Source organism: Cucurbita maxima, unplaced genomic scaffold (genome assembly GCF_002738345.1).
Source record: "Cucurbita maxima cultivar Rimu unplaced genomic scaffold, Cmax_1.0 Cma_Scf00014, whole genome shotgun sequence".
NCBI lineage: Eukaryota > Viridiplantae > Streptophyta > Magnoliopsida > Cucurbitales > Cucurbitaceae > Cucurbita > Cucurbita maxima.
Window position 1 is genome coordinate 2,918,917 of NW_019272030.1, and position 22,179 is coordinate 2,941,095.

The following is a 22,179-nucleotide window of genomic DNA, read 5'->3' on the forward strand; positions in this document are numbered from 1 at the left end:
TTTTTTTTTTTTTTTTTTTTTTTTTTGTTTTATATATCTTTTTTTCTTCTGAAATTCTCCAATTACTACAATGATAAAAAAGCAGAATCATAGTTCGTGTACACAACTAAAACAGTAAGCAGAGTTAGAATGAGCATGTTGACAACTGAAAGACATGGTGGTGGTGGTGCAATATTCACCCCCCCGCCACCACCGAATATCATACCGAAATAGTCACCACCGCCATCGCTGCCACTCGAAGTCGAACTAGAGGAGCTTTCGTCTCCAGGATAAGAGTAGCTCTGTCTATTCTCCCTACACAATTGAAATTGGAACAAAGTTTTAGTTAAAACTGATTCCTATTCAAATGATTCGACTCTGATTTAGAAGACACAACCTCGACATTATAGTTAGATAGTTCGGTTTGAGTTTAATATCCTACAAATTCTGAGGGTCGAGAATAAAACGATCAACAAAGCATCCGAATCTCTCTAATCGCTATTGGTTCACTAATTTCACAATCACATAATGAATGTAACAATAAAAGATGTAAAAAAAAAAAACTTGACTTGTTAGATTTCTTTAATTTATTTTAATTAGCTTCGAATATAATTTTAAACTAAATTTGAATAATAATAATAGTAATTATAAAACTCATATATGTAAATAAAATAGTAGCAAAAAATAATAATTAATAAAAAACAAAATTAAGAAAGCTACAATTTTTAATCCACTTTTTAGGGTCCCACCATTTCCAAATAATATAAAATTGAAGTTGATATGTAGGGCCCACCATTTCCAAAGAGAGTGGGCCCTAGAAGAAATGGCTGGAAAGCAAGAACTTGATATATATATATATATATATATATATAAATATATTAATTTAATGAAAAAACCCCACTTGCCCCAACTGCTTCTTTTCTCTGTCATCACACACACACACATGCACTTACTCTTCCCCCTTTTACCCTTTTTATGCTAACAACTTAAAAAGACAACTAATTTTTTAGTTTTTCTTTATTAAATCCATAATGACAACTCTACCCCTTACAATTGAATTAATATTACTCAAAAAAAGAAAGAAAACAAAAATTATTTAAAGAAGCCTTTAAAATGTAGCTGATAATTTTACTATTTTGAATTAGTATCCAATAATGCAAATAAAAATTTATGAAATTATATCCAATTATTCAAAGTGTTTGGTAATTTTACTCTCTAATTTTCTTTTAAATATGGGAATATTATTTTATTATAGAGAGACCAACATTATTTGATCTCTAATTCTCTTTAAATTGATGACATTAATGGGAAAGCAATGGGTTCCTTTTCCAATAAAATATATGAGTGAGCGGTTTTCAAGGGCCTAGATTCTCTCAATTTTAATTTTTTTTAAAAGCAAGGGTATTTTGGTAATTTCATACGAGAGAAAAGTACCTGGCCCCGCCGAAGACACCGGCGTTCAGTGTCAGGCGATCGACAAGAGCGGCGGATTTGGGCGCCACACTCGACGCTTTAACGTACATGTTGCTCACTCCTTCCCCGGACGGCACAAAAAATGCTCCATTTACCATTATGTCCCCCTCCGTCCTCCAGTTCCACTCCGACCAGTCCCCCGCGTTTGTGTCCACGCGCTTCGTCACCTGCACACCAAAACGGCACCGTTTCACTACTTGCACTTTTCCTCACAGCCAATAATTATTCCCACGTGTGAACTGTAGTAATTTTTTTAATAAAGTCCAAAACGTCAAGACTGTGGTTGACGACTGTCCCGTCAAATCACCGCTTTAAAATTTTTTTTACTCATGCCCTTTTACTTTTGATATTTTCAGTTCTGCCCCTTTCTTTATAACAAATTACTGTTTATGCATTAAAAAATTATAAAATAATTTGAAAATTAATACCCTAAACATAGGTTTAAATAAACAAAAATTTAAAATTTCTCCATACACAAAATAAAAGTATTTAGTTAAAAAAATAAATTTTAATTAATAAAATGATAAATTAAAAAAAAAAACTAAATTAATGATAAGTTAAAATAAAAAAACTGAAAATCATTTAGAAATCATTGAGGATATTTACCTTAATCCATCTACCTTTCCTATCAATAATTTCCTTCATCGGCGCGTCCCTAAAACGCGCCGCCGAACTGTATTAAAGGGTGGATAAAGAGAGAGAATAACGTTAACGTACCTCCTTCGCGTTGGGATTCCCCGGAGCAATATACCGATTCCCTTGGCTGTTGATCGTCGGACTGCCGCTTCCGCCGATGGCGTACATCTCCCACGATCGGAAGTCGTTGTTAACGACATGAAAGTATCCTCGCCGGCACCGGGGCATCCTCTGAACGAGCTTCTCGCCGAACAAATTAAACGCAATAGTCACCTGCATAGCCGAATCCGGCGAGTAGCCGTCGTCGTGTCCTAGCAGCATCACCTCGTCGTGGTGCGAGAAGTAGTTGTTGGAGATCGTGATTCCGGTGGATCCCATTATGGCGTCGATTAAGCCATCGGTACAGTACGAGAGTGAGCAATGATCGATCCAAATGTTACGCGAGCTGAAGATCGAGATTCCATCGCCATCGGACTTTCCTCGGTATCCGATGTGCGTGGGGGACGACCGGATGTTGGTGTGGCCGGTAGAAATACAGTGATGGATATTAATGTTATGGATGATTACATTCGAGATGTACTGAAGTGTGACGCAACCGCCCCCGGTGATATGGACATTGGCGCCGCGGCCATCTAGGGTTTTGTAACTGTTCATCATGAGTTCGTATTTGAGTTTGATTGTCATATCTGCAGCAAAAACAATCCAGAGAGGTTCGTCTTGAACCACGGCGTAGCGGAGAGTTCCAGGGCGGGGGTTCACGGGGTCGGAATCGGAGGAATCTGTAACAACATAGATCTGACCTCCCTTCCCTCCCATGGCGTCTCGGCCGAATCCAATGCCGCAATCGGCGAGTCGTTGGCGATTGGCTTGCCAGTTCGAGTCACAGCGCCAACAATCGTCGATAGGGTTTCCAGTTTGACAGGAACTGGATTGATCTTTCGAATTAACGGACAGCATTTGCCTCCGGGAAAAGGAATCGTTCACAGCCCTGCAAGAAACAAAGATATCCATGGATTAATGTGGAAGGCCATGGAAATAGCCCCCCCTGCAGCTTAAGCAATACAGTAATGCACAGCAAGTGTTTGATAAAATGCCAACAAGAGCAAAAGTGCAGAAAACCCCATTTGGAGCATTTCTTGGTGAAAACCAACAAAACTGAGACAAATGTGTTACCTCTGAACTTGATAAGCAACAGTTTCAGGATCTGGAAGAAGATGAGGAACAGTGAGATTGAAGGTGAAAGTAGCCATGGCAGGAGGAGGCAGAGAGGAGCTCAAAACCCAGATGAAGAACAGAATGCCAGTGGTAGCAAACATATCTGCTTCTAAATTTGGTTGGGAACTGCTTAATCTGAACAAGAACAAGAACAAGAACAAGACTCACTTTCAGGTACCTTTCTCTCAAATTCTCAAGAACAAATCTACTTAACTATGAATGAATCTGCAAAACAGCTTAGGAAAATGAGAAATCAAAAAGAAAGAACATGGGAGAGTGACCCAAAAACCAGGTAGAATGGATGGAAGAAGAAGAAGAAGAAGGAGAAATTGAAAGAGAAATGATTCTCTGTCCTCCTTCCTCTGTCTATTCCCTCTCCTCCTCCTCCTCCTCCTTGGCCCTTTAGGTGTGTCCTTTTGCAGCCTGTTGCTGACATTTTTCTACCTGGTTTTTGGGTCACCCAAATTTGTTCTAGGGATATGAACACATTATTCTAAAAGGGTATAATCCAGAGACACAGACAATGAGAGGGAAGATGGGCTTCTTCCTTCTTTCTCTGTCTTTCTATTAAAAAAATCTGTGCTGAGCTGAGCTGAGCTTGAGATGAGACACTCTGTTTCAATGTTCTTCTGCATTCATAACTATACTTTATTTTGATTCTTCATAATATCTTGTGCCTTTTCCTTTTGTGTTAAATATTGTGTTTTTGGAGCACGATGACTAGTTGTCAACTTCTCCTTACCCGAATAGTTATATTAACCGCGGTTGTTACTTTTGCTTTGTATGCTATGTAACACCTGTTTTCAAACTCTCTTTCGAAAATCTCTTTGCTCTTGTTTTTCAAAACCTTCTTCTTAAATCGAAGCCAGAAACTTAAGCATATGTTGACTGACCGTTGACCCGCAAACGAAGTGGCTTAACTCACTCGATGTTGAAAAGTGAATGCCAAAAATAAATAAATAAATAAAAGCCATGAATGAATAAATAAATAAATAAACAAAAATATCTCAAATTAACTAAATCTAAAATAATAATAATATAAAAAATATTGATTTGGAAAATATATAATGGATGGAGGTTGTAATATCTCATTGTCAATTATTTCACCATCTAATTAATTCCATCAACTTGCTTCAAATTAAAATATATTTATATTTTTTTAAATAAAAATTATTTCATGATAGCAATGATTATGAATTTATAGGTATACAAAAGTCAAAGAACATTAATAACAAAAAATATGTTTTTTATTAAACGATGAATTTTTTTATTTTTTTATTTTATTTTATTTTTTTCATATTAGGCCTATCAAGCCCATTACGGCCCAAGATGAAAGCCCATCGCCCCATTAGAAACGTTGGGTTAGGGGAAGCCGTACGAAGTTTTTGAAATAGGTTCGAACTTGCTTCGGACAGCCGTTGTGCTCCCGGTAACATTTTACAAATTTACCCTCAATTTCATATCAATTTCGGAATTCATTTCTCTTTTCAGTCTTCTATCGGCAGTGGAAACTCTGTCCTTTCCAAGATCCGTTGTTCGAGCAGAAAGATTTTAGGATTCAACCATAGAGTCTCCAACATGGAGTGTAACACTTCGCTCGATTCGAAGAACTACGGTGTTGGAGGTACTTTTTGTTTTTGATTTCTTCCATTAGGACTAACTTCTTGATCTGTTCCCTCTATTGCTTTCGGATTTTGCAGATTCCTTACTGTTATTTTTCCTGAAAATCATTCGATTTCGATGAATTGAGGTTGCTTAATTGGAATCCTAATTGTATTTCGTGGTTTATATGGTTTAACAAGGATTCTAGGTTTTGAATGCACACCATTTACTCCCGTTGTTTTTGCTATTTAGGGTTTTTCATCTGCATGCGTTTTTGTAGATTTTTGGGAGAATAATTGAATTTGGATGAACTACCCCGTGCTGTTCTTAGTAAATTGAAGCTAGTCATTCACTAGTTTAGTATGCATTGAAAGGGTTTGTTGTTATTTAGCTAGTCAAAACATGGAAATAGCTGGAGTGAAAACTATGAAGAGCTCTAAAGTAGGAGGCTCCCAGAGGAAACGACTTTCCGATATAAGCAACTTGAAGGAGCAACCTATACTGCAGAAGCGAGATACGAAGCCGCAGTCTAGTTTGCTTAAGACCTATGAATATGTTGATAAGTTACAGAAGGTACTTCTGATGTGGTCTCTAAGCTGCGCAGTTTGATTGGCTCATCTTATTGATGATGCTTTTATTTTTCTTTCCAGGAAAATATGGCACTTACGAAAGTTCTTGCAGAAAGAAAGTATCCTTTGTGACAGTCATAATCCATAACAGAAATAGTCTTTGTTTTTCTGTTCGGGCTTTATATATACATACGCACGTACGTACGTACATATATAATCGATGAACTTTCTTTTTCCTTGATGAGTATTTTCGAATAGTCGTATAATTGAGATAAGTGGAAATGAGTTAGAGACATTGAGAACCAATTTTCAGAAATTGCAGCAGCAGAATCTGCAATTCGCCCAAGCAAACAGTCAAATGTTAGCGGTAATCTAGCACATGCATCTTTGTGTCTTGAGTTTCCATTTTATCACTTGTTCATGGCAAGCTAGTATCCTAGAAAATAAATTTTAATAATCTTCTACACTTGATGACATGGTTCTTTCTATTTTTAGGAACTTAATTCAGGTAAAGAAAGGGTGAGTGAAATTTCTATCATCTGAAATTTGATTTAGTTTGCACATTAAACCCCTTAATTTTCTGCAACTGAAAGTAATTTCATCTTGTGCAGCTGAAAGCCCTTCAACACGAGCTTGGATGTAAAAATGGCATTCTTATGTCGAGAAAACTTGATTTGGAGGTTACTTTAATTTTTATTAGTCATTTCAAATTCGCAATTAAGTGCTTATTGATTATTGACTCCGAAACTTTTCATCCAGAGAAAAGGAAAATCAGCGACATTTCAGCCTGGAGGGGTACATAAACAATACTGTTGTTATTCTTTAGTAAATATTTCTTATGCTACTTACCCTTTTCTTTTCTCTACCTCAAGGTAGGGACCGCCAAATCTAGTGAGGCAGCGGAATCTATGAATACAAAGCAGGATAATAGGCCTTGCAAAACTAACAGGCGGCGACAATCCAGACAAGAATGTAAGTGCCAGTGCACAAATTATCTTCAGCTTCAGGATATGAATATTGTCATTTTCTATAACCAATTCTCTTCTGAATGCAGCTTTTGGCACTTCAGTTCTTCAGACAGAGGTTCAGAAGGTTGAAGGCAAAAGGTCTGTTCATGGATATGTAATTGCTATATTTGGACTTATCTGATTATATTGCATACCAAAGATAAATCGAGTATGATCTTGATTGAATTTCTAACAGGCCTAGAAGGCAATCTGCAAGATTCAAAACCGAGGAACCAGTGGCTGCAAATGACATCTTGGAGACAGATAATTCCAATTCTAACAATTCTTCGCAATGTAAAGAGACTTCAGTTCGTCGAGCAGAGGTTCAAAAGGTCGAAGGCAAGAGGTCAGTTCATGGATATTCAATTGCTCTATTTGGGTTTTATGTTTTCAGGATGTGTTCAAAATGATGTAGCATAAATACATATTGTTGAACATGAGCTTCATTGAATTTTCAATAGGCCTTGTTCGAGAAGGCAGTCTGCAAGATTGAAAATTGAGGAACCGGTTGCTACAAATGACTTATTAGGGATAGAAAATTTCAATTCTACCGATGCTTCTCAATGTAGAGAGACTTCAGTTCTTCAAACAGAGGTCCAGAAGGTTGAAGGCATAAGGTCTGTTCGTGGATATTTATTTGCCTTATTTGGCTTCACATTTTCAGAAAATTTTCCAGATAATATAGCATACAAGAGATATTGAACATGAACTTCATTGAATTTCTTAGCAGGCCTTGTCTGAGAAGGCAGTCTGCAAGATTTAAACTCGAGGAACCAGTGGCTATCAAAGACTCACTTGATACTGTAAATTCCAATTCTACCAGTGCTTCTCTATGCAAAGAGATCGTATGTGAAATAAAAATTGTTCCAACTTCGTCAGTAGAAACAAAAGATAATGGCAATTCTACTGATAGATCTGAAGTTCAGGAATGTCGGAGGACATCCGTTGGTAGGCCGTTAAGGCGAGCTGCTGAAAAAATTCAGTCCTACAAGGAAATTCCACTTAACGTCAAGATGCGCAGACCGGTATGATCACTCCTAACCCAAATTTCCTTTTCCTGTTGTCAAGTGAGGGGACAATTGTGATAGATATTGAAGGATAAGACTGCACCACTAGTTTTGTATCTGTATCCTTTGATAGCATTAGATTGTGCACTTACTGTAAAAAGCTCGAGTTTGCTTCCGACATTAAGACTAGACGATGAAATCAACCATTCACAACACCTTTTAGGCTAAAATGACCAATTAGTTAGGACCGTAAAAGTGCTTCCTTGAAACAACACTATTGTTTTGTCTTGGCAAATTAAACTGATGCATCTAGTTGGATGTAGCACAATTGTTTATACTTCAAGTCTAGCTCTTTGCCTATCTGATGCTTGAATTAGTCCAAGGCTCTGTTTTATCACACTTATGCTGGCTTTTGCACATCAAGCCAATCTTCATTCTTGTCCTTCCTTTCCTTTTCTCTGTTTTACTGTCTCCCTGCATAGCCTTAGTTCTTATCTGATATGAACTTCCAGCAGCGAGATCCCACATCAATTGGAGACGGGAATGAGTGCCAGCGAGGACGATGGGCTCCGAAGGGAGCGGATTGTGAGATCCCACATCAATTGGAGACGGGAATGAGTGCCAGAGAGGACGTTGGGCTTTGAAGGGAGCGGATTGTGAGATCCCACATCGATTGAAGAGGAAAACGAAGTATTCCTTATAAGGGTGTGAAAACCTCTCCCTAGAGACGCATTTTAAAACCTTGAAGGGAAGTCCGAAAAGGAAAAGTCCAAAGAGAACAATATGTGTTAGCGGTGGACTTGTACTGTTACAACATCTCTAAACTCTAAATTGATCAAGCTGCACTTAGATATTATCTCTGACATGCATATTCTTTTGACAAAATGATGGGTCCTAGCTTGTTAAACCTTCAATGGGTAGACAAAAAGAAAAGGGGTACCAAGAGAATGTACTAATTCATTCGTGAGTGTTTTAGTCTGCTCTCTTAAACAGTTGATTTTTCCTCTTTTCATATTTCATATTAGATTTCTTCCCAGCTAATTTGCCTCCGAACTCTTGTTTCGATCGGTTTCCTTCTTCGACCGTTTGGAGCTCTAATCATCCCAAGTCAGAATCAGTAGTAGCTCCAGAGGACCAACCTACCGTTATATGGTAAAATAAGCATTGTTCTTTCAGGCATAGTCGAGTATTTGAAAAATTCACCTGCTCTCACATGCTAAAGAAGATGAAGACACACTATCCCAAAAGAAAAAGGTGGATTTTATGTTTCTATCATTTTCTCCTTCAAATCCTCCTCCAGTGTTTCAATTTAGTATACCTATTGTTCTTCATCGCTGATAGATCGTAAAATTAGTCGAACCTTACATTTAAACGAAGAAAAAACTTCCGTTCCTCTCCCTATCAGTCTCATTACTTTGTTCCTTCACCTTTGTACTTACCCACTCACTCATCAATCACGGTATTCAGCTGACTTATACTGAAAAGAGAAGTTTCTAATATTTCACCAAATTTCTTAGAAGTCGGAAGAAATTTCGTTTTTCTCTCTCTCGGATACTTCCTTTTTCCTTCAATTTTTTTTGTTAAATTCATTAAATACCATGTCATGTAAGCTTTATCTTCACTAATTTTAGCATTTATTAATTTATATTTAGCACTTCTTTTAATATTACTTGTCCATACTATTGATAGTCTTGGTGTTTGTTTGTGTGTTTTTTTTTTTTTTTTTAAAAAACAAAATAATTCAATGATTGTTTTGTCAAAAACTCCCACCAACTGTTTGTAAAAATGCCTGTGAGAATGAGAAGCCATTGTTATGTCAAAAACTCCCACCAACTGTTTGTAAAAATGCCTGTGAGAATGAGAAGCCATTGTTATGTCAAAAACTCCCACCAACTGTTTGTAAAAATGACTGAGAATGAGAAGCCATTGTTATCTCAAGAACACCCACCAACTGTTTGGAAAAATGCGTGTGAGAATGAGATGCCATTGTTATCTCAAGAACTCCCACCAACTGTTCGTAAACATGCCTGTGAGAACGAGATGCCATTGTTATCTCAAGACCCCCCCTCAAGTGTTTGGAAAAACGCCTGTGAGAAGCCATTGCCACAGAAAGGCAAGCTTCTACAGGCAGTGATTGAGGCTGGCCCCCTTCTCCAGAATCTCCTCCTTGCCGGGCCATTGCCTCATTGGCAGTACCCGCCACTGCTCATCGACTCAAGCGACATCCCACCGGTGATCATCTCATCTCGCCCTTCACGGCCCCCAGCTCAAAGCTCTGCCATTGACATTAGAAAGAGAACCCATTCACATCTCTCTGATGTCTCTCAACATTCCCAGAAGCATCAAAAAGTGGCCCAGTAATAGTCCTAGTAGCTCTGATCCCTCATTCTCTATACTTCTTTTCAATACCCATCTACTGAATTACTGTCGTCTTTTTTTCTTTGTGCTGTGACTGTGAGATGTATAATCTGGGTGAATTCTCATTCACTTCGTTCCAAAAATCAAATACAAAGTACTTTGAACAAATTTTTGTGATTCTACAAATGCCATTCATTTCCATTCTGTCTGAACAAGAATGACAGAACCACCACCCCGGGCTTGTTTATGGATCATCTTGTGAGATCCCATATCGATTGGGGAGGAGAACGAATCATTTTTTATAAGTGTGTAGAAACCTCTTCCTAACATACGTATTTAGCTTAAAGAGGACAATATCTGTTAGTAGTGGGCTTATGCCGTTACATATACCATATTACTTTTATCACTAATGATTTGCTGCTGAATGTTGATGCTTAGAGTTCATTTTGCGCACTTTTTGGCCAATATCTTGGGCCCTTTTGCTGCTTTTGCTCTGTTTTAAGAGATGAAGTATGATTACTACATACAGGGGAAAGATAGATCTTCACAAAGATTCTGCTTTGTCTGTGTAGAATTAGGAGATGCCCACCATTCATAGTGGGTCTGCTGTGGCTTTAATTAGTGCAGCAATCTTTGAAGATTCCCCCTTCATTGGCAAAAGGGGACACTTAACCCACCATTTGGATGGTTAAAGACACCAAAAGTTCATTCAAACTCAATGAAGTTCTTGAGATTTTATGTTGGTGTTGGGAAGTTCTTTATATTTTATTAAATGACAAGAATTTGTCACCCAATTATTTATATTTTATTAAATCTCGTGAATCTATTATGATTCATTCGTTAAAGTAACAATTCAGGCCCTAAACTTTATTTTGTAATGATTTACAATTTATTCCTCGCTCTCATGATTCCTAATAATTTAATATCAGCATATTTGTAATAATATAGTTTATATTGTGAAAAACACAATTAAGATCTAACGAGGCTTCTTGACTTGTGATGTATAATTAGTTATGGATCAAATGCGTTTATAAACTATAAAAATTAAGGGTGTAGCTCGTACTCATTGACTCGTATAAGAGAGCTCGACTACATTAATTGATCGGTCTCTTTAATGTTAATTTTATCTACTCGGATACGCCTTTTATTAGAATTTAAGACTGGTATATAAAATTGAATCCATCAAAATCAATGCTATTTTTAAAGAGATCAAACCCAAAATACATACTAAAATCCTCTATATATATATATATATAGTCTTAAGAAGATAATCTGATAGCAGAAGAAATAAAATTGCAGATGAATCCAAATGGTTTTAGTGAACCAAATTCTGAGCTTCTTGGTCGGTGTAATTTATCTTCTTCCTCCTCATCCATTGGCGGCGGAGGCGGCGGCGGAAGCGGCGGCGAGGATGAGCAGGAGGATGTGGCGAAGTGCCTCATCCTTCTTTCTCATCAAGGCCTACCAGAAGGTCAAAATGGTAATTATAACATATATATATATATTTTTTTTTAAAAAAAATAAGAATTTAAAATTAAAAAAATAATAATGAGTGTATCTATTTAAATTGTAGGCGCGGGCAAGGCAACGGAGTGTTGTGCATACGAGTGCAAAACCTGCGGCCGAACATTCCCATCATTTCGAGCCCTAGGCGGCCATCGGTCTAGCCACAAGAACCCCGCCATGGCCGCCGGTGACCAGAAATCGATCTCCGGCACATCGCCGGCCTACAAACATCAACAACAGCGACTCAACAACACCATTTCAAGCCCTTTCGATCAGCTTCGTATGAACCGAACCGGTTATTATCACAAGACGCACGAGTGCTCCGTCTGTGGCTCCGACTTCACTTCCGTCCAGGCCCTCAGCGGCCACATGCGCCGCCACCACCGTGGCTGCGGCAGAGATTCCGGCGAAATTGTTCATCGTCGTCGTAATTTGTTGTGTTTGGAATTGGATCTCAATCTTCCAGCCGCTGAAGAGGATAAAAGAGATCAATCCGGCGTCGTTTCAATGGCCGCCATGGATCTGGTAAGCTCCCATTATCGAGAACATTGAGCATTTCTAGTTAACAAATTTAGGTTAATACAATTTCTAATAAATCCTTGAACCATCGATTAAATTAGAAACTATTATCCCATTAATTTTTGGTAGAAAATTAAATGAAGGAAATGTATTTATATTAATAAATAAACATTTACACTTAAAAAATTTATATTATTCATATTATATTTAAATCGATATGTTATATGTTTCATATTTTTTTCCGATATAATAAAAATGTTAATTTATGAATATATGGAAATATTAATAAAAATGTCGACATGGACATATAAAAATATTGATTTCCAACTTACAATCTTTTTTCTTTTAAAAAAATTACCAATAAATAATATTGTTTTTATTTAGTCAATTGTCTTCAATTGGCCTAAGTCTTCTTGTTTTATTTATTTATAAATTAAATATATTAATAGATTGATATTCATTTAGTTCATTTTGAAAATGTATTAACATAGTGAATTTTCTAGCTTGAAAATTATTATTATTATTTTGCTAATTTTAATAAAAACAATTTTACACTAATTAAAATTTAAAAATAAAATAGAATAAAAGGCAAAGTATATCGATAAAAAATGGTACTTTTTAACTTATATATATATTTATTTATTTATTATTTTTTAAATTACACTTGTATCCCTGACGTTTCTTTTCGCAACAATGGGGGAAGTAGAATCTCCAAGGGCATATTGGGGCGAATATTTTTTAAAATCACTTTGGCAAATAATTTTCAATAGTTTTGTATAAGAAAATAACATAATTAATTATATATAAGTGTAATTGTATCACATCTTAATTTAAAAATTGGAATAAAGGCAATTTAGGGAAGGTTTGACGTTAACCCTACGATTCCATTTCATCGGGTGGTAGAGATTGATCTGACGGATGCAATTACGTCATGGTAAACTTACCGAATTCGTCACGGACCACTGAAAGTAGTCCACGTGTAGATATCTGATTGCTCGCATTCAGTCCAAAGCGGTCCTACCACCAGCTATAACCGACGCGTTCACTTGGAAAGTGTGACAGACGGGTGATTTTAGGCTACATTAATTCCCGAACCTTCTTTATTAAGAGCGAAGGAGAACAAATAGTCTTTCATTTTGGCAATTGATCGATTTTATTTTTGCTCCTCCGTCTACCGATTTTTTCATCCATGTGAATCTGATTGATTGAAAATCAGAGGATTAATTCCTGAAGATAAATTTGGAAAAACTCGTCTTCAATCCTAGTTCCGTATTGCGCTTCAATTTTTTTGTTCGGAATTCGGTTAAACCCTAATCGATCTTTGATTGTCTGGTTGTTTTGCTTATGGGCCGTGATTCTACTACCTCTCTTGCTCCGGGGTTTCGATTTCACCCTACCGACGAGGAAATCGTGGGCTATTACCTTAGGCGCAAGGTTTCTGGCAAACCCATCCGTTTTGATCCTATCTCCGTCACTGAAATATATAAGTTGGAGCCTTGGGACCTTCCTGGTAAGATACCTTCGATTTCTCTTTTTGATTTGTGTATGTTTTGGTGTGAATTCATGTTATAGAGTCGTTATTTGCTGGGGATTTTATTTTTTCAGGGAAGTCGAAGCTGAAGAGCAGGGACTTGGAGTGGTACTTTTTTAGCCCTTTGGATAAGAAGTATGGTAATAGTTCGAGGACAAACAGAGCTACCGAGAAGGGGTACTGGAAAACGACTGGGAAGGACCGGCCGGTACGACATAACTCCCGAGTAGTTGGGATGAAGAAGACTCTTGTTTACCACAGCGGGCGGGCACCTCGCGGGGCTCGTAGCAATTGGGTGATGCACGAATACAGACTTACGGATGAGGGCTTGGAGAAAGCTGGGGTCGTGCAGGTGAGGATATTGTTTAAGAACAAAAATTCGTTTTCCTTGTTGGGGTTTTCTTGTGTTTGCTCGCTCGATCTTCCTCTGAGTTGTGACTGAATTGGTTGGCTATTGTGTTGAATGGGCAGGATGCTTTTGTGCTTTGTAGGGTATTTCAAAAGAGCGGTCCAGGCCCTAAAAATGGAGAACAATATGGAGCTCCATTTATCGAAGAGGAGTGGGAGGAGGATGAAGAGTTAACTCTGCCTGGCGAGGAAATTGTGGCCAATAAAGGGTCAGTTGATGTTAGTGGCGAGGAAATTGCTCAGGTTTGTGCTTGTTCTGATATTATGACCTTCTATCTGCTACTCAATTTAGCATCATTTTGGATGGACTTTCAATTTTCGAATTCTTGTGTTGCCTCAATGAAAAAGATATACTATAATCCGGTCACTAGTAAAGTCACACAGGATTATCTAAATCAGTCTTCTCTCACACACTGCTAATTGCTGCTTAGTTAGTTTGAAGTGTGCTCAAGATCTTCCTTAGGTTTTTCTTGTGAACTGTACAAGTAGAAAGTAGGATGATCCATTATTTGCTTATGGAATATGAAGCATGTGTAAATGAAAGGGTAAGGGTCAAGAATAACCACCTACGCGCTGGTAAACGAAAACCACTTAGGCAAACTGAAGCTTTGGATCACAAAATGCAAGACAACAAGGGTGGAAGCATGATTATGAACTAAATTTCCTTCTCAAAGCGTACTTTAAATCTATTAATGGCGAGTTGAAGAGTGCTTTGAGAGCAATCGTCTCAGTAAAACTTTTCTTTCTAGCAGTTATAGGAGGAATTTTCCACCCCAGGGGATGGCCTCATTGTTTATATATATATGAGAAATTTGGGGTATGGGATTTGAAACTCCAACCTCAAAAGATCACTTACAGCCAATTTCCGTTGAGCTATGTTCATATTGTCAACTTTAGGTGCTAAAAGTTGCAGTTATGATCTGTTGGAAAGTGTTTTTTATTTAACTAATTTATTCTGTCATGCTCTTATACATAGAACTTTCAAGGTAATTAAGATGTTTTTTTTTCTTTTTGGCAGCAGTATTTTGATGGAGAACTGCCATGTGAATGTACTCAACTTCCGTCGAACTGTCCTCAAGATGCTAGCAATCATGTTATGTTACCCAATGTGCTTGTTGAAAAGGATAATAAACCAGAAACATGTGCAAGCAAAACAGTTGAGCTACAGCAGAGCCACAGATTCTTTCAACCAGAGCAATACCAAATGGGAGCGAATTCTGAAAAGGACGAGGATATTGATTACTTACTTGATGAGCCTTACCCAAGTGTTCCTGATGATCTTGCCCTCAATGAGGAACTATTCCTAGAGGCGAATGATCTTTCAAATCCAGCTGAGTCCGATCCAACTGGTTTCGATCTGCTTAAAGAGTATCTTACATTCTTTGATGCAGATGATAACTTACATCTGGCTTTCGAACCGTCGGATATTTTGGGCGGTGAAGAACCTATTTCTGGTCAAGCAATTCCTGAAGAGGTAATTTTACCGTCCATGTAGTAGTACCGTTGAGAACTTGGGATTTCTAACATTGAATCTAACTTCAATAAAACCTTCAAGCAGGTCGAAAAAGAGTTCATGGCTACCAAACAAGCGTCCGTTGCTTCCATAAATGATGCATCCACTTCAAAGCCAAACCCTGAGGCTATTAAAACAGGTTCAAATAGAATTATCAACACAAAAATTTAAACATTATTATGTAGAATCAAGATGGTAGATACTTTTTCACAATTGACTCATAAAGGTTGTCTTGTTGTTCCAGATTCAAAATCACCATTCCTCAAACGTGCCAGTTACATGTTGGGCAACATCCCTGCTCCTCCAGCATTTGCTTCAGAGTACCCATCAAAGGATATGGTCATTCGGCTTAACTCATCAGCACAAACTTCCAGTCCAGCTCACGTGACTGCTCAAATGATCCGTGTAAGAAACTCGACACCAAGTGGCAAACTGTTGAGTTCCTTATATGGTAAGAATGCAGATGTCGACCTCATCCTGTCTTTTGCCCGACATAGACATCAAGGTGAAAGCGATGATATCGTCACCAAGTTGCCAATATTTGGTGCACAATCTCGGAAGAATAGGAACATGGGATCACGAGGCTTCTTGTTCTTTCTGCTTTTCTGGGTCCTAATCCTTTCAGTGAGCTTTAAAGTTGGGAGTTACATCTATACACATTGATACAGAATCAAACATTAGCTGTGGTACTGATTAAGGTGTTACTTGCTGCAAATCTCCCTATCAAGCAGCTCAGAACAGAAATCTTGCATAGTTTGTTACCACCACCGAAACGCTATTTAAACCGAGGTGGAATGGAACTTATTGCCCGACCGTGCCCCGTTCACCGGGGTTTGCCTTTTTGACTTTATATTCTTTTGTCTACAGAGCTGTTTTGGAGAAGGGATCATTCATACTGCATACATATATATTCACATGGATTATATTTGTCTTTCTTTTTGTTTATAGGGATATGAGAAGAGGGAATTGAAGATTTCATCATCTCCGAAGCTGATGTTTCTTAGAGATATGTTATCTTTTTTTATTAATTTATGTAAAATCTCACGTTAACCTTGAAAGAGGAATTGAAAAATACTCCAAATGAAGAACAGATGTTGCTAATTCGAACTACCAGAAATCATTACCATTAGCCAAATGAAGAATACTCCAACATGTCAATGAAGTACAGAGCAAAATCAAAGACAATCCAAAGAATGTGTGTAAGAACAAATGTTGAAAAAGAATACAAGTCTAACTACCTGTATAGTTTCCAAAAAAACGATATTCGAGTCAAATTTGTTGGATATCAAAGGTTGCCTCTGTTATGTGCCAACCTAAGAGAATGGTATCGAAAATTTTTGTTGCAACAAAATTGACCTTAATTGCACGGTGTCATGACGAAGGTGGTTGTCTTGCTGGTGTGGAACGATCGAACAGGATTCCAAGGACTAGTTGTTACCCCCGGCGATCCACCGCCACACTCCTCCAGGAGCTTGTTTCTCAACTGATGAAGCATCCTCCATATGTTTCTCCAGGGCAGATTTTTGTTCCCTCAGGAGTTGGACCTCATTCTCAATGGATTGCATCGATTCTAGCATCTTTTGTAACTCAGCTATTTGTGCCTGTTGGTCAGTCAGGAAAGAAAAAAACTCAGAAAATTATGGCTCAATTAAGGTCTTTTAATCAATATGATCATCAAACGACCAATTTTCGATCTATCGTCCCGGTGTGTCGGGAGACGGGGGGGGGGTAGTTTATTATGAAATACAACCTCCAATTTAAAGCATCTTGATCGTTCAGCTATTAATTGACCTTGTACTGACTGAAATTCCTGAGATAAAAAGTAAAAAATCATAGAGTTCGGAACCAAATGTGAAAACTATATCTCTAAACATACATTTTTTACCTCAACGTCTTACCTTAGACAGCTCTGCATGAGTGCTGTTTACTTCATCAATCTCTTGTTTAAGTTTAGAACTTTCTCCATGAACTTCAGAAAGTGTTAGTTCCAACTTGGCTTTCTCTTCTCTAAGGGCCTCAAGTTCAATAGTACCATTTGGTTGAGAATGCTTTTCTTCTCTTCCCTTAGAGACACCATCTTCTATTATTGCGAAGTCCAACTTTTCAGTCTTGGCCAAGGCATATGCAGCAGTAACAGATGCAGCCGCCGCTGCTGCTGCTGGTGATTGGAATATCTTAGGACGTGATGAGTCTCTTGGTTTGGGTCTCATGATAAAAACCTACAAGGACACATAATGGCACAAAAATAAGTAACAAGAACAAACTCTCGTACAGAAGGAGATTTATTAATTACCTAGAACATACCTCATTGTTATACTTTCCGTTGTAACCGCCAAAAGCAACCAGATATTTATCTTCATCAATTGTAGCCAAACTAATACTGATTCCCTATTTAAGAAATGCAGCGGTAAGTTAATCAAGATATATTACAGCTGCATCAAGGGAAATTTCAATTAAATTGACAAATTAAAAAAACATTATTTGAACTATCTTAAACTTCAAAAAAGAAAAAAAAAAAAAAAGAAAGCTTTTCACACTAAGAACATAAAAGAAAGAAAACTCTTTCCATATACATGTAATCATTAGACTATGATGACATTTCTTTTGGACCTCTTGAGATAAAAGTAAAATAAAAGCATCTCATGCTAAGAACATAAAAGAACGGAAACACTTCTTGAGTGTACATGTAATACATATATGTGATGACATTGTTTTAAGAATCAAAATATTATCTGATTGGAGATAGTAATGACTTCTTCCTGTCATATTTGCTAGGATATACACTTAAACTTCATAAAATTTCATTAAGACACTATATTAAATTACCAATCAACTCAAAACCTTAAGTTGATAGGTTATGATAAATTTAATTATATTAATACTTCAATGCTCCCCTTACTTGTGAGCTTGAAAATTTGTAGAAAGTTTAACAAGTAGAAATCAATATTAATTGGAGAGGAAATAACGTTACCTCCTACTTGATATCAAATTAAACCACAACTCAGCCTCAAAACTTATGTTGGTAGGTTCCAGTAAATTTAGTTATATCAATACTTCAGCATACTACATGAATTTTAGTTCTAAGATTACAACTTGTCTTCAGAGAAGTGGCATAATTGTCCAATCAAAGCTCCTTTCATAAAGATAACAAACTGTCCATCGGTAACAAAAACAAAAGTTTTCAAAATGCTTCTTGAGTCCTAGTTTCTCTCTGGTGCGTACTTAGTTGGACATCATTCCAACTTCCAGATAAGTACATTTTTCTATGGGGACAATAGTGGCATGTGTCTTCTTTCTTGGGACAAAAAGAAGTCACATATATTTCATGTTTAGCAGGAAATTAAAGGCATACAACAGTCACCAAGGAAACAGCAACGAAGGAGAAGAAAAAGGACCAAAAGACAGTTGCACATCACACACCAGGACCAATCAATGTGATTTCAAAGTTATCTCAAAATTAGTGTCCAGTGTTTGCAACCGAAGGATAAAGTTTCACATATGATATTGAAATTGAAAATTAATAGGGAAAAGTGTAGGCAAGAATGTACTCTGCAATCACCTCACTAGCAAGGGGTTCTCTTTGCTTTACGCTGGTCAAAGCTAGCCAAGAAAGCTTAGACATATTTAGCACAATTGTCTCTGGGCAACCTGAAAAGGAATGTCCACAAATTCATAATAATCTTTTAGTAATTTAATATATTGAAGTTTATATAACAATTTAAGAAACTCTAAATACCATTCTTATTATCACCACCACCGACTATATACCAGTTCTCGTCAATGGTTATACCAGCATGACCTGCCCTAGGAGTAGCCAAATCACCCTGTATTTGTGGCTGAGACCACTCCATCTGCAGCATACATAACAATATAATGCTTCTCATTATTTATTGCCCATCAGCATTCCCACTCCAACCCCCACTCATTTTCCTTCCATGGGAAAACTAATTTCTCAGGTCTCTTATTATAAAAATGAAAATTTACTTCGAATGGTTAAAGGGGAATAGAATAAGTGTTATTACAACCTCTGAACCATTAAAAATAAGGTACCATTAGTGAAGCTTTACAGTCTACCCAGGCAAAAGAAGGCAAAGAAAAGTCCATAAACCTATCAAAGGAAAATTTTATAGCAAATAAAAGGGAGGAGGGTGACACTATGCAAAAATTCTAGCAGAGGGGTGATTTTAGTTTCTAACATATGACAAGATCAAGTATTGAAGGCAGTGATGGATAGCCAGAAGAGATTCAATGTTAGTTATAAAGAAGAGGATAGTGACACTAGAGTCTGGCCATGGATGATTACAAATGGTTAAAAAAACAAAAAAAAGAGTCCCATGCCTCCAACAAAAAGGAGAATTGGATAGCTTGACCAAAAATGCGGAAGCCTAAAAACCTTGTGCTTGACCGGAGCACCAGCTTTCAGTTTTACAATAATCAAGCAAGCTTATTGGCCCAGCCATTAAAGTTGTTGATGCTCCAGCCCTCCAACCATGGACTTCAACGCAAAGCTAAAAGTAGAGTTTCCCTTATTATAGTTGACTCGTCAGTGTCCATAGGCGGTAGAGACATAAATTTGGAAATGAACCCTAATTTCTATGGCACAGAGTTAAAATCTGTGGCTCAAGAGACCTCATGTTCTTCTATTCCAGAACAATCATAATCACTCATTAAACAGATAATATCGTAACCACTACAAATGAAGAGATTCAATCCTTCTGAGGAGATCAACAATAACCAAGAATCACAAAACTTGAGTTCAAACATCAATACTGCAAAAAGTAACGCACCAACCACAGCAGTTGCAGACAACAAACATAACAAGACTAGTGTAGATTAACATGATTTCTATATAGGGCATTGCACTTTACAAGTATAGTACTTCATCTTCAAGTGTTGGTATAAAAATCCTAGTATCAATATTGTCATCAAATATTCTTTTTTTTTTTTTTTAATGGTAAACAAATTGACAGTTGGTAAGTTTGAATTGACAGACAAGCCAAGACAACAATGAGTTGAGTGATACATACAATCAGTTAAATGAGGAAAACATATGCATGCCAAAAGGGAGGAGAAGAGGAAATGCTCACAGTATGAAAATCCAGCACATGAAGATCACTAAAAAAGGATGAATGAGAACAACCGCCAAAAACTAGAAGGTAGTGGTCTGCATGCATTGCGGCTGTGTGATCAAATCTTGGAGCTGGCGGTGTCTGCCTATCAAAACCCAAGGAATGATGAAGCAGTCTCCCAATGTAGTCAAGTACGTGACCAAACAAGCAGAATTTGAATACTTACTTTGTCTCCACCAAATCCCAGGTTAACGTCTCTAAATCAAGAACGTGGATGTCATTTATAAGCCTCCTGCTACTGTCTTCTCCGCCGAACATTATGATTTTAGAACCAAAAAGAGTCGCTGAATGTCCAGCACAAGCAATCTGACATATTAAATGCTCCATAAGCAATATGATCAAGATCGTTTTGAGGGGCGAAGTATAAGCAAAACTTTTCTAAATATTAATACAGCGTAAGCATTGAATCAACATTAAAAAAATTGGTCAAATACCGGAACTTTTCCAGAAGTCTCCATAACACTCCATGTGTCTGTTTCTAGATCAATGCAATGAACTGCAAGGACTATAAAGAGAGAATATAGTTCCAGAATCCAATTAAGAAACATATTGCAGCATAGAAACACAACGTTATTCATTGTAGCGGAGCATTATGAAATATTATAAAGGGACAGTATTGTCACGTAGACAATAATGTAGTTCACAGAGCACAAACCCAAAGTTCTATCAGACGATCCTTTTAAATTTCCACCAAGCAGAATGAGTTTCTTATCCCATTTGACCTGCCAATTAAAATTAACCAAGCAGTCCTTCAGGTGACAAATGACATGAATCAACATAGGTATGGTATGGGGCATGTAATAACTGTACCAATAAGAACACCTTCGAATGCTTACCATACTATGCCCTGCAATGGGTGGAAAAGCCTCAACTAGGCCACCATTGCCTTCAGAATTCTCTACACCAGGATTCATTTGAAGTTTAAGAGCGGACCATGAAAAATTGGTAAGGTTCAAGACCTGTTTATAGAAAATGACATTCAGTCCAATGAACATGAACATAAACCTAAGTAGGCTACCACGTTTGATACCTGAACATCAGAGAGATATCGGCCATTACGGCTTCCACCGACAATGTACAGTTTCTGATCAACAACTGCTGCAGCATGCTATCGTAAATAGATGAAATCACCGAAATTAGCTAGCACAATCAAGATTGCCTCGAGAATCTACACCACGTCTAGCACACAAAGCAAAGAATTACCTACGCAATCCAACATCAAATCAAATAATTTACCTTATAACGAGCTGGCGGTCGAGAACCAGTCACCGGCAAAGTTACCCACTGATCATAGGCCAATCCCCAGCGCCAACTGTCGACATCCATTGCCTATCTGCAAATCATTCGAGGACACAAAATTCGTAATTGAAAACACAATTACTATGACTACACTAACGGAACTTGACAAAATTGCACCACAAAAACAGGATACGAGAAGTAAACAGGAAACATTCGAATCAGAGAGATACAATCGGATAATAAGAAGAAATCAAAGTACCTGAGGATGATTGGTGATGAATTACTGCTACCAGAAAAGTTGTAAGAGAATTATAGCCGGCGAGATTCACAAACAAATAAGAACGATTAACGACACAATGCGGAGATGACGATAATGCAGATCAAGCAAAAAACAAGAACAACATCGTCCGATCTGGTTCAGAATTCGGACAAATCCCGCTCTGAGTCCGCGAGAGAGAGAGAGAGAGAGAGGGGGGGGGGGGGGGGGG

At 37.5% G+C, this 22,179-nt stretch overlaps 5 protein-coding genes across 15 annotated transcripts; 3 read left to right on the forward strand and 2 right to left on the reverse strand.

Moving 5' to 3' along the window:
• Positions 1-3,917, reverse strand: LOC111489138 (probable pectate lyase 12). The gene is made up of 4 exons (XM_023137195.1): positions 3,262-3,917; positions 2,170-3,076; positions 1,414-1,619; positions 1-294 (listed from the first exon to the last, which is right to left on the reverse strand). Exons 1-4 carry the CDS (start codon positions 3,402-3,404, stop codon positions 66-68), a joined length of 1,485 nt encoding a protein of 494 aa, XP_022992963.1. The 5' UTR covers positions 3,405-3,917; the 3' UTR covers positions 1-65.
• Positions 3,918-4,655: 738 nt separating this feature from the next.
• On the forward strand, positions 4,656-10,493 carry LOC111489140 (SHUGOSHIN 2-like). Of its 9 annotated transcripts, none has more exons than XM_023137198.1 (14): positions 4,656-4,732; positions 4,795-4,927; positions 5,297-5,478; positions 5,556-5,593; positions 5,733-5,841; positions 5,970-5,993; positions 6,086-6,154; positions 6,234-6,269; positions 6,347-6,446; positions 6,529-6,580; positions 6,678-6,827; positions 6,943-7,098; positions 7,209-7,506; positions 8,001-8,351. In XM_023137198.1, the coding sequence occupies exons 2-14, from the start codon at positions 4,882-4,884 to the stop codon at positions 8,130-8,132; spliced, it is 1,392 nt and encodes a 463-aa protein (XP_022992966.1). In that variant the 5' UTR covers positions 4,656-4,732; positions 4,795-4,881; the 3' UTR covers positions 8,133-8,351. The 9 variants fall into 9 exon arrangements, with proteins under 9 accessions (XP_022992966.1, XP_022992967.1, XP_022992973.1 ...); XM_023137199.1 differs by having other exon boundaries at positions 4,659-4,697; XM_023137205.1 differs by lacking the exon at positions 8,001-8,351 and adding an exon at positions 10,419-10,493 and having other exon boundaries at positions 4,699-4,927.
• A 647-nt stretch (positions 10,494-11,140) lies between these two features.
• LOC111489144 (zinc finger protein ZAT5-like) lies at positions 11,141-11,945 on the forward strand. Its single transcript, XM_023137211.1, has 2 exons — positions 11,141-11,326; positions 11,420-11,945. Exons 1-2 carry the CDS (start codon positions 11,146-11,148, stop codon positions 11,902-11,904), a joined length of 666 nt encoding a protein of 221 aa, XP_022992979.1. The 5' UTR covers positions 11,141-11,145; the 3' UTR covers positions 11,905-11,945.
• A 617-nt stretch (positions 11,946-12,562) lies between these two features.
• On the forward strand, positions 12,563-16,263 carry LOC111489136 (NAC domain-containing protein 78-like). Of its 2 annotated transcripts, none has more exons than XM_023137191.1 (6): positions 12,563-13,381; positions 13,477-13,754; positions 13,874-14,053; positions 14,829-15,284; positions 15,369-15,462; positions 15,568-16,263. In XM_023137191.1, the coding sequence occupies exons 1-6, from the start codon at positions 13,216-13,218 to the stop codon at positions 15,984-15,986; spliced, it is 1,593 nt and encodes a 530-aa protein (XP_022992959.1). In that variant the 5' UTR covers positions 12,563-13,215; the 3' UTR covers positions 15,987-16,263. The 2 variants fall into 2 exon arrangements, with proteins under 2 accessions (XP_022992959.1, XP_022992960.1); XM_023137192.1 differs by having other exon boundaries at positions 12,565-13,381; positions 14,832-15,284.
• A 168-nt stretch (positions 16,264-16,431) lies between these two features.
• LOC111489137 (acyl-CoA-binding domain-containing protein 4-like) lies at positions 16,432-22,159 on the reverse strand. Of its 2 annotated transcripts, none has more exons than XM_023137194.1 (14): positions 21,951-22,159; positions 21,689-21,785; positions 21,483-21,560; positions 21,289-21,411; positions 21,108-21,174; positions 20,887-20,948; positions 20,619-20,758; positions 20,411-20,537; positions 19,060-19,174; positions 18,883-18,971; positions 17,628-17,711; positions 17,222-17,542; positions 17,074-17,133; positions 16,432-16,924 (listed from the first exon to the last, which is right to left on the reverse strand). In XM_023137194.1, exons 2-14 carry the CDS (start codon positions 21,776-21,778, stop codon positions 16,751-16,753), a joined length of 1,530 nt encoding a protein of 509 aa, XP_022992962.1. In that variant the 5' UTR covers positions 21,779-21,785; positions 21,951-22,159; the 3' UTR covers positions 16,432-16,750. The 2 variants fall into 2 exon arrangements, with proteins under 2 accessions (XP_022992962.1, XP_022992961.1); XM_023137193.1 differs by having other exon boundaries at positions 20,887-20,957.
• Between the last annotated feature and the right edge of the window lie 20 nt (positions 22,160-22,179).

Coding starts and splice junctions, on each gene's coding strand:
- LOC111489138 (XM_023137195.1), bottom strand. CDS start 3,404: ATGTTTGCTACCACTGGCATTCTGTTCTTCATCTGGGTTTTGAGCTCC. Junction 3,077..3,261: donor GTTGCTTATCAAGTTCAGAG/GTAACACATTTG, acceptor TGTTTCTTGCAG/GGCTGTGAACGATTCCTTTT. Junction 1,620..2,169: donor GGAATCCCAACGCGAAGGAG/GTACGTTAACGT, acceptor TTTGGTGTGCAG/GTGACGAAGCGCGTGGACAC.
- LOC111489140 (XM_023137198.1), top strand. CDS start 4,882: ATGGAGTGTAACACTTCGCTCGATTCGAAGAACTACGGTGTTGGAG. Junction 6,270..6,346: donor CGACATTTCAGCCTGGAGGG/GTACATAAACAA, acceptor CTCTACCTCAAG/GTAGGGACCGCCAAATCTAG. Junction 6,581..6,677: donor CAGAAGGTTGAAGGCAAAAG/GTCTGTTCATGG, acceptor AATTTCTAACAG/GCCTAGAAGGCAATCTGCAA.
- LOC111489144 (XM_023137211.1), top strand. CDS start 11,146: ATGAATCCAAATGGTTTTAGTGAACCAAATTCTGAGCTTCTTGGTCGG. Junction 11,327..11,419: donor CCTACCAGAAGGTCAAAATG/GTAATTATAACA, acceptor TTTAAATTGTAG/GCGCGGGCAAGGCAACGGAG.
- LOC111489136 (XM_023137191.1), top strand. CDS start 13,216: ATGGGCCGTGATTCTACTACCTCTCTTGCTCCGGGGTTTCGATTTCAC. Junction 15,285..15,368: donor GTCAAGCAATTCCTGAAGAG/GTAATTTTACCG, acceptor ACCTTCAAGCAG/GTCGAAAAAGAGTTCATGGC. Junction 15,463..15,567: donor CCCTGAGGCTATTAAAACAG/GTTCAAATAGAA, acceptor TTGTTGTTCCAG/ATTCAAAATCACCATTCCTC.
- LOC111489137 (XM_023137193.1), bottom strand. CDS start 21,778: ATGGATGTCGACAGTTGGCGCTGGGGATTGGCCTATGATCAGTGGGTA. Junction 20,538..20,618: donor TGGGATTTGGTGGAGACAAA/GTAAGTATTCAA, acceptor GGGTTTTGATAG/GCAGACACCGCCAGCTCCAA. Junction 16,925..17,073: donor CAAGATGCTTTAAATTGGAG/GTTGTATTTCAT, acceptor ACTGACCAACAG/GCACAAATAGCTGAGTTACA.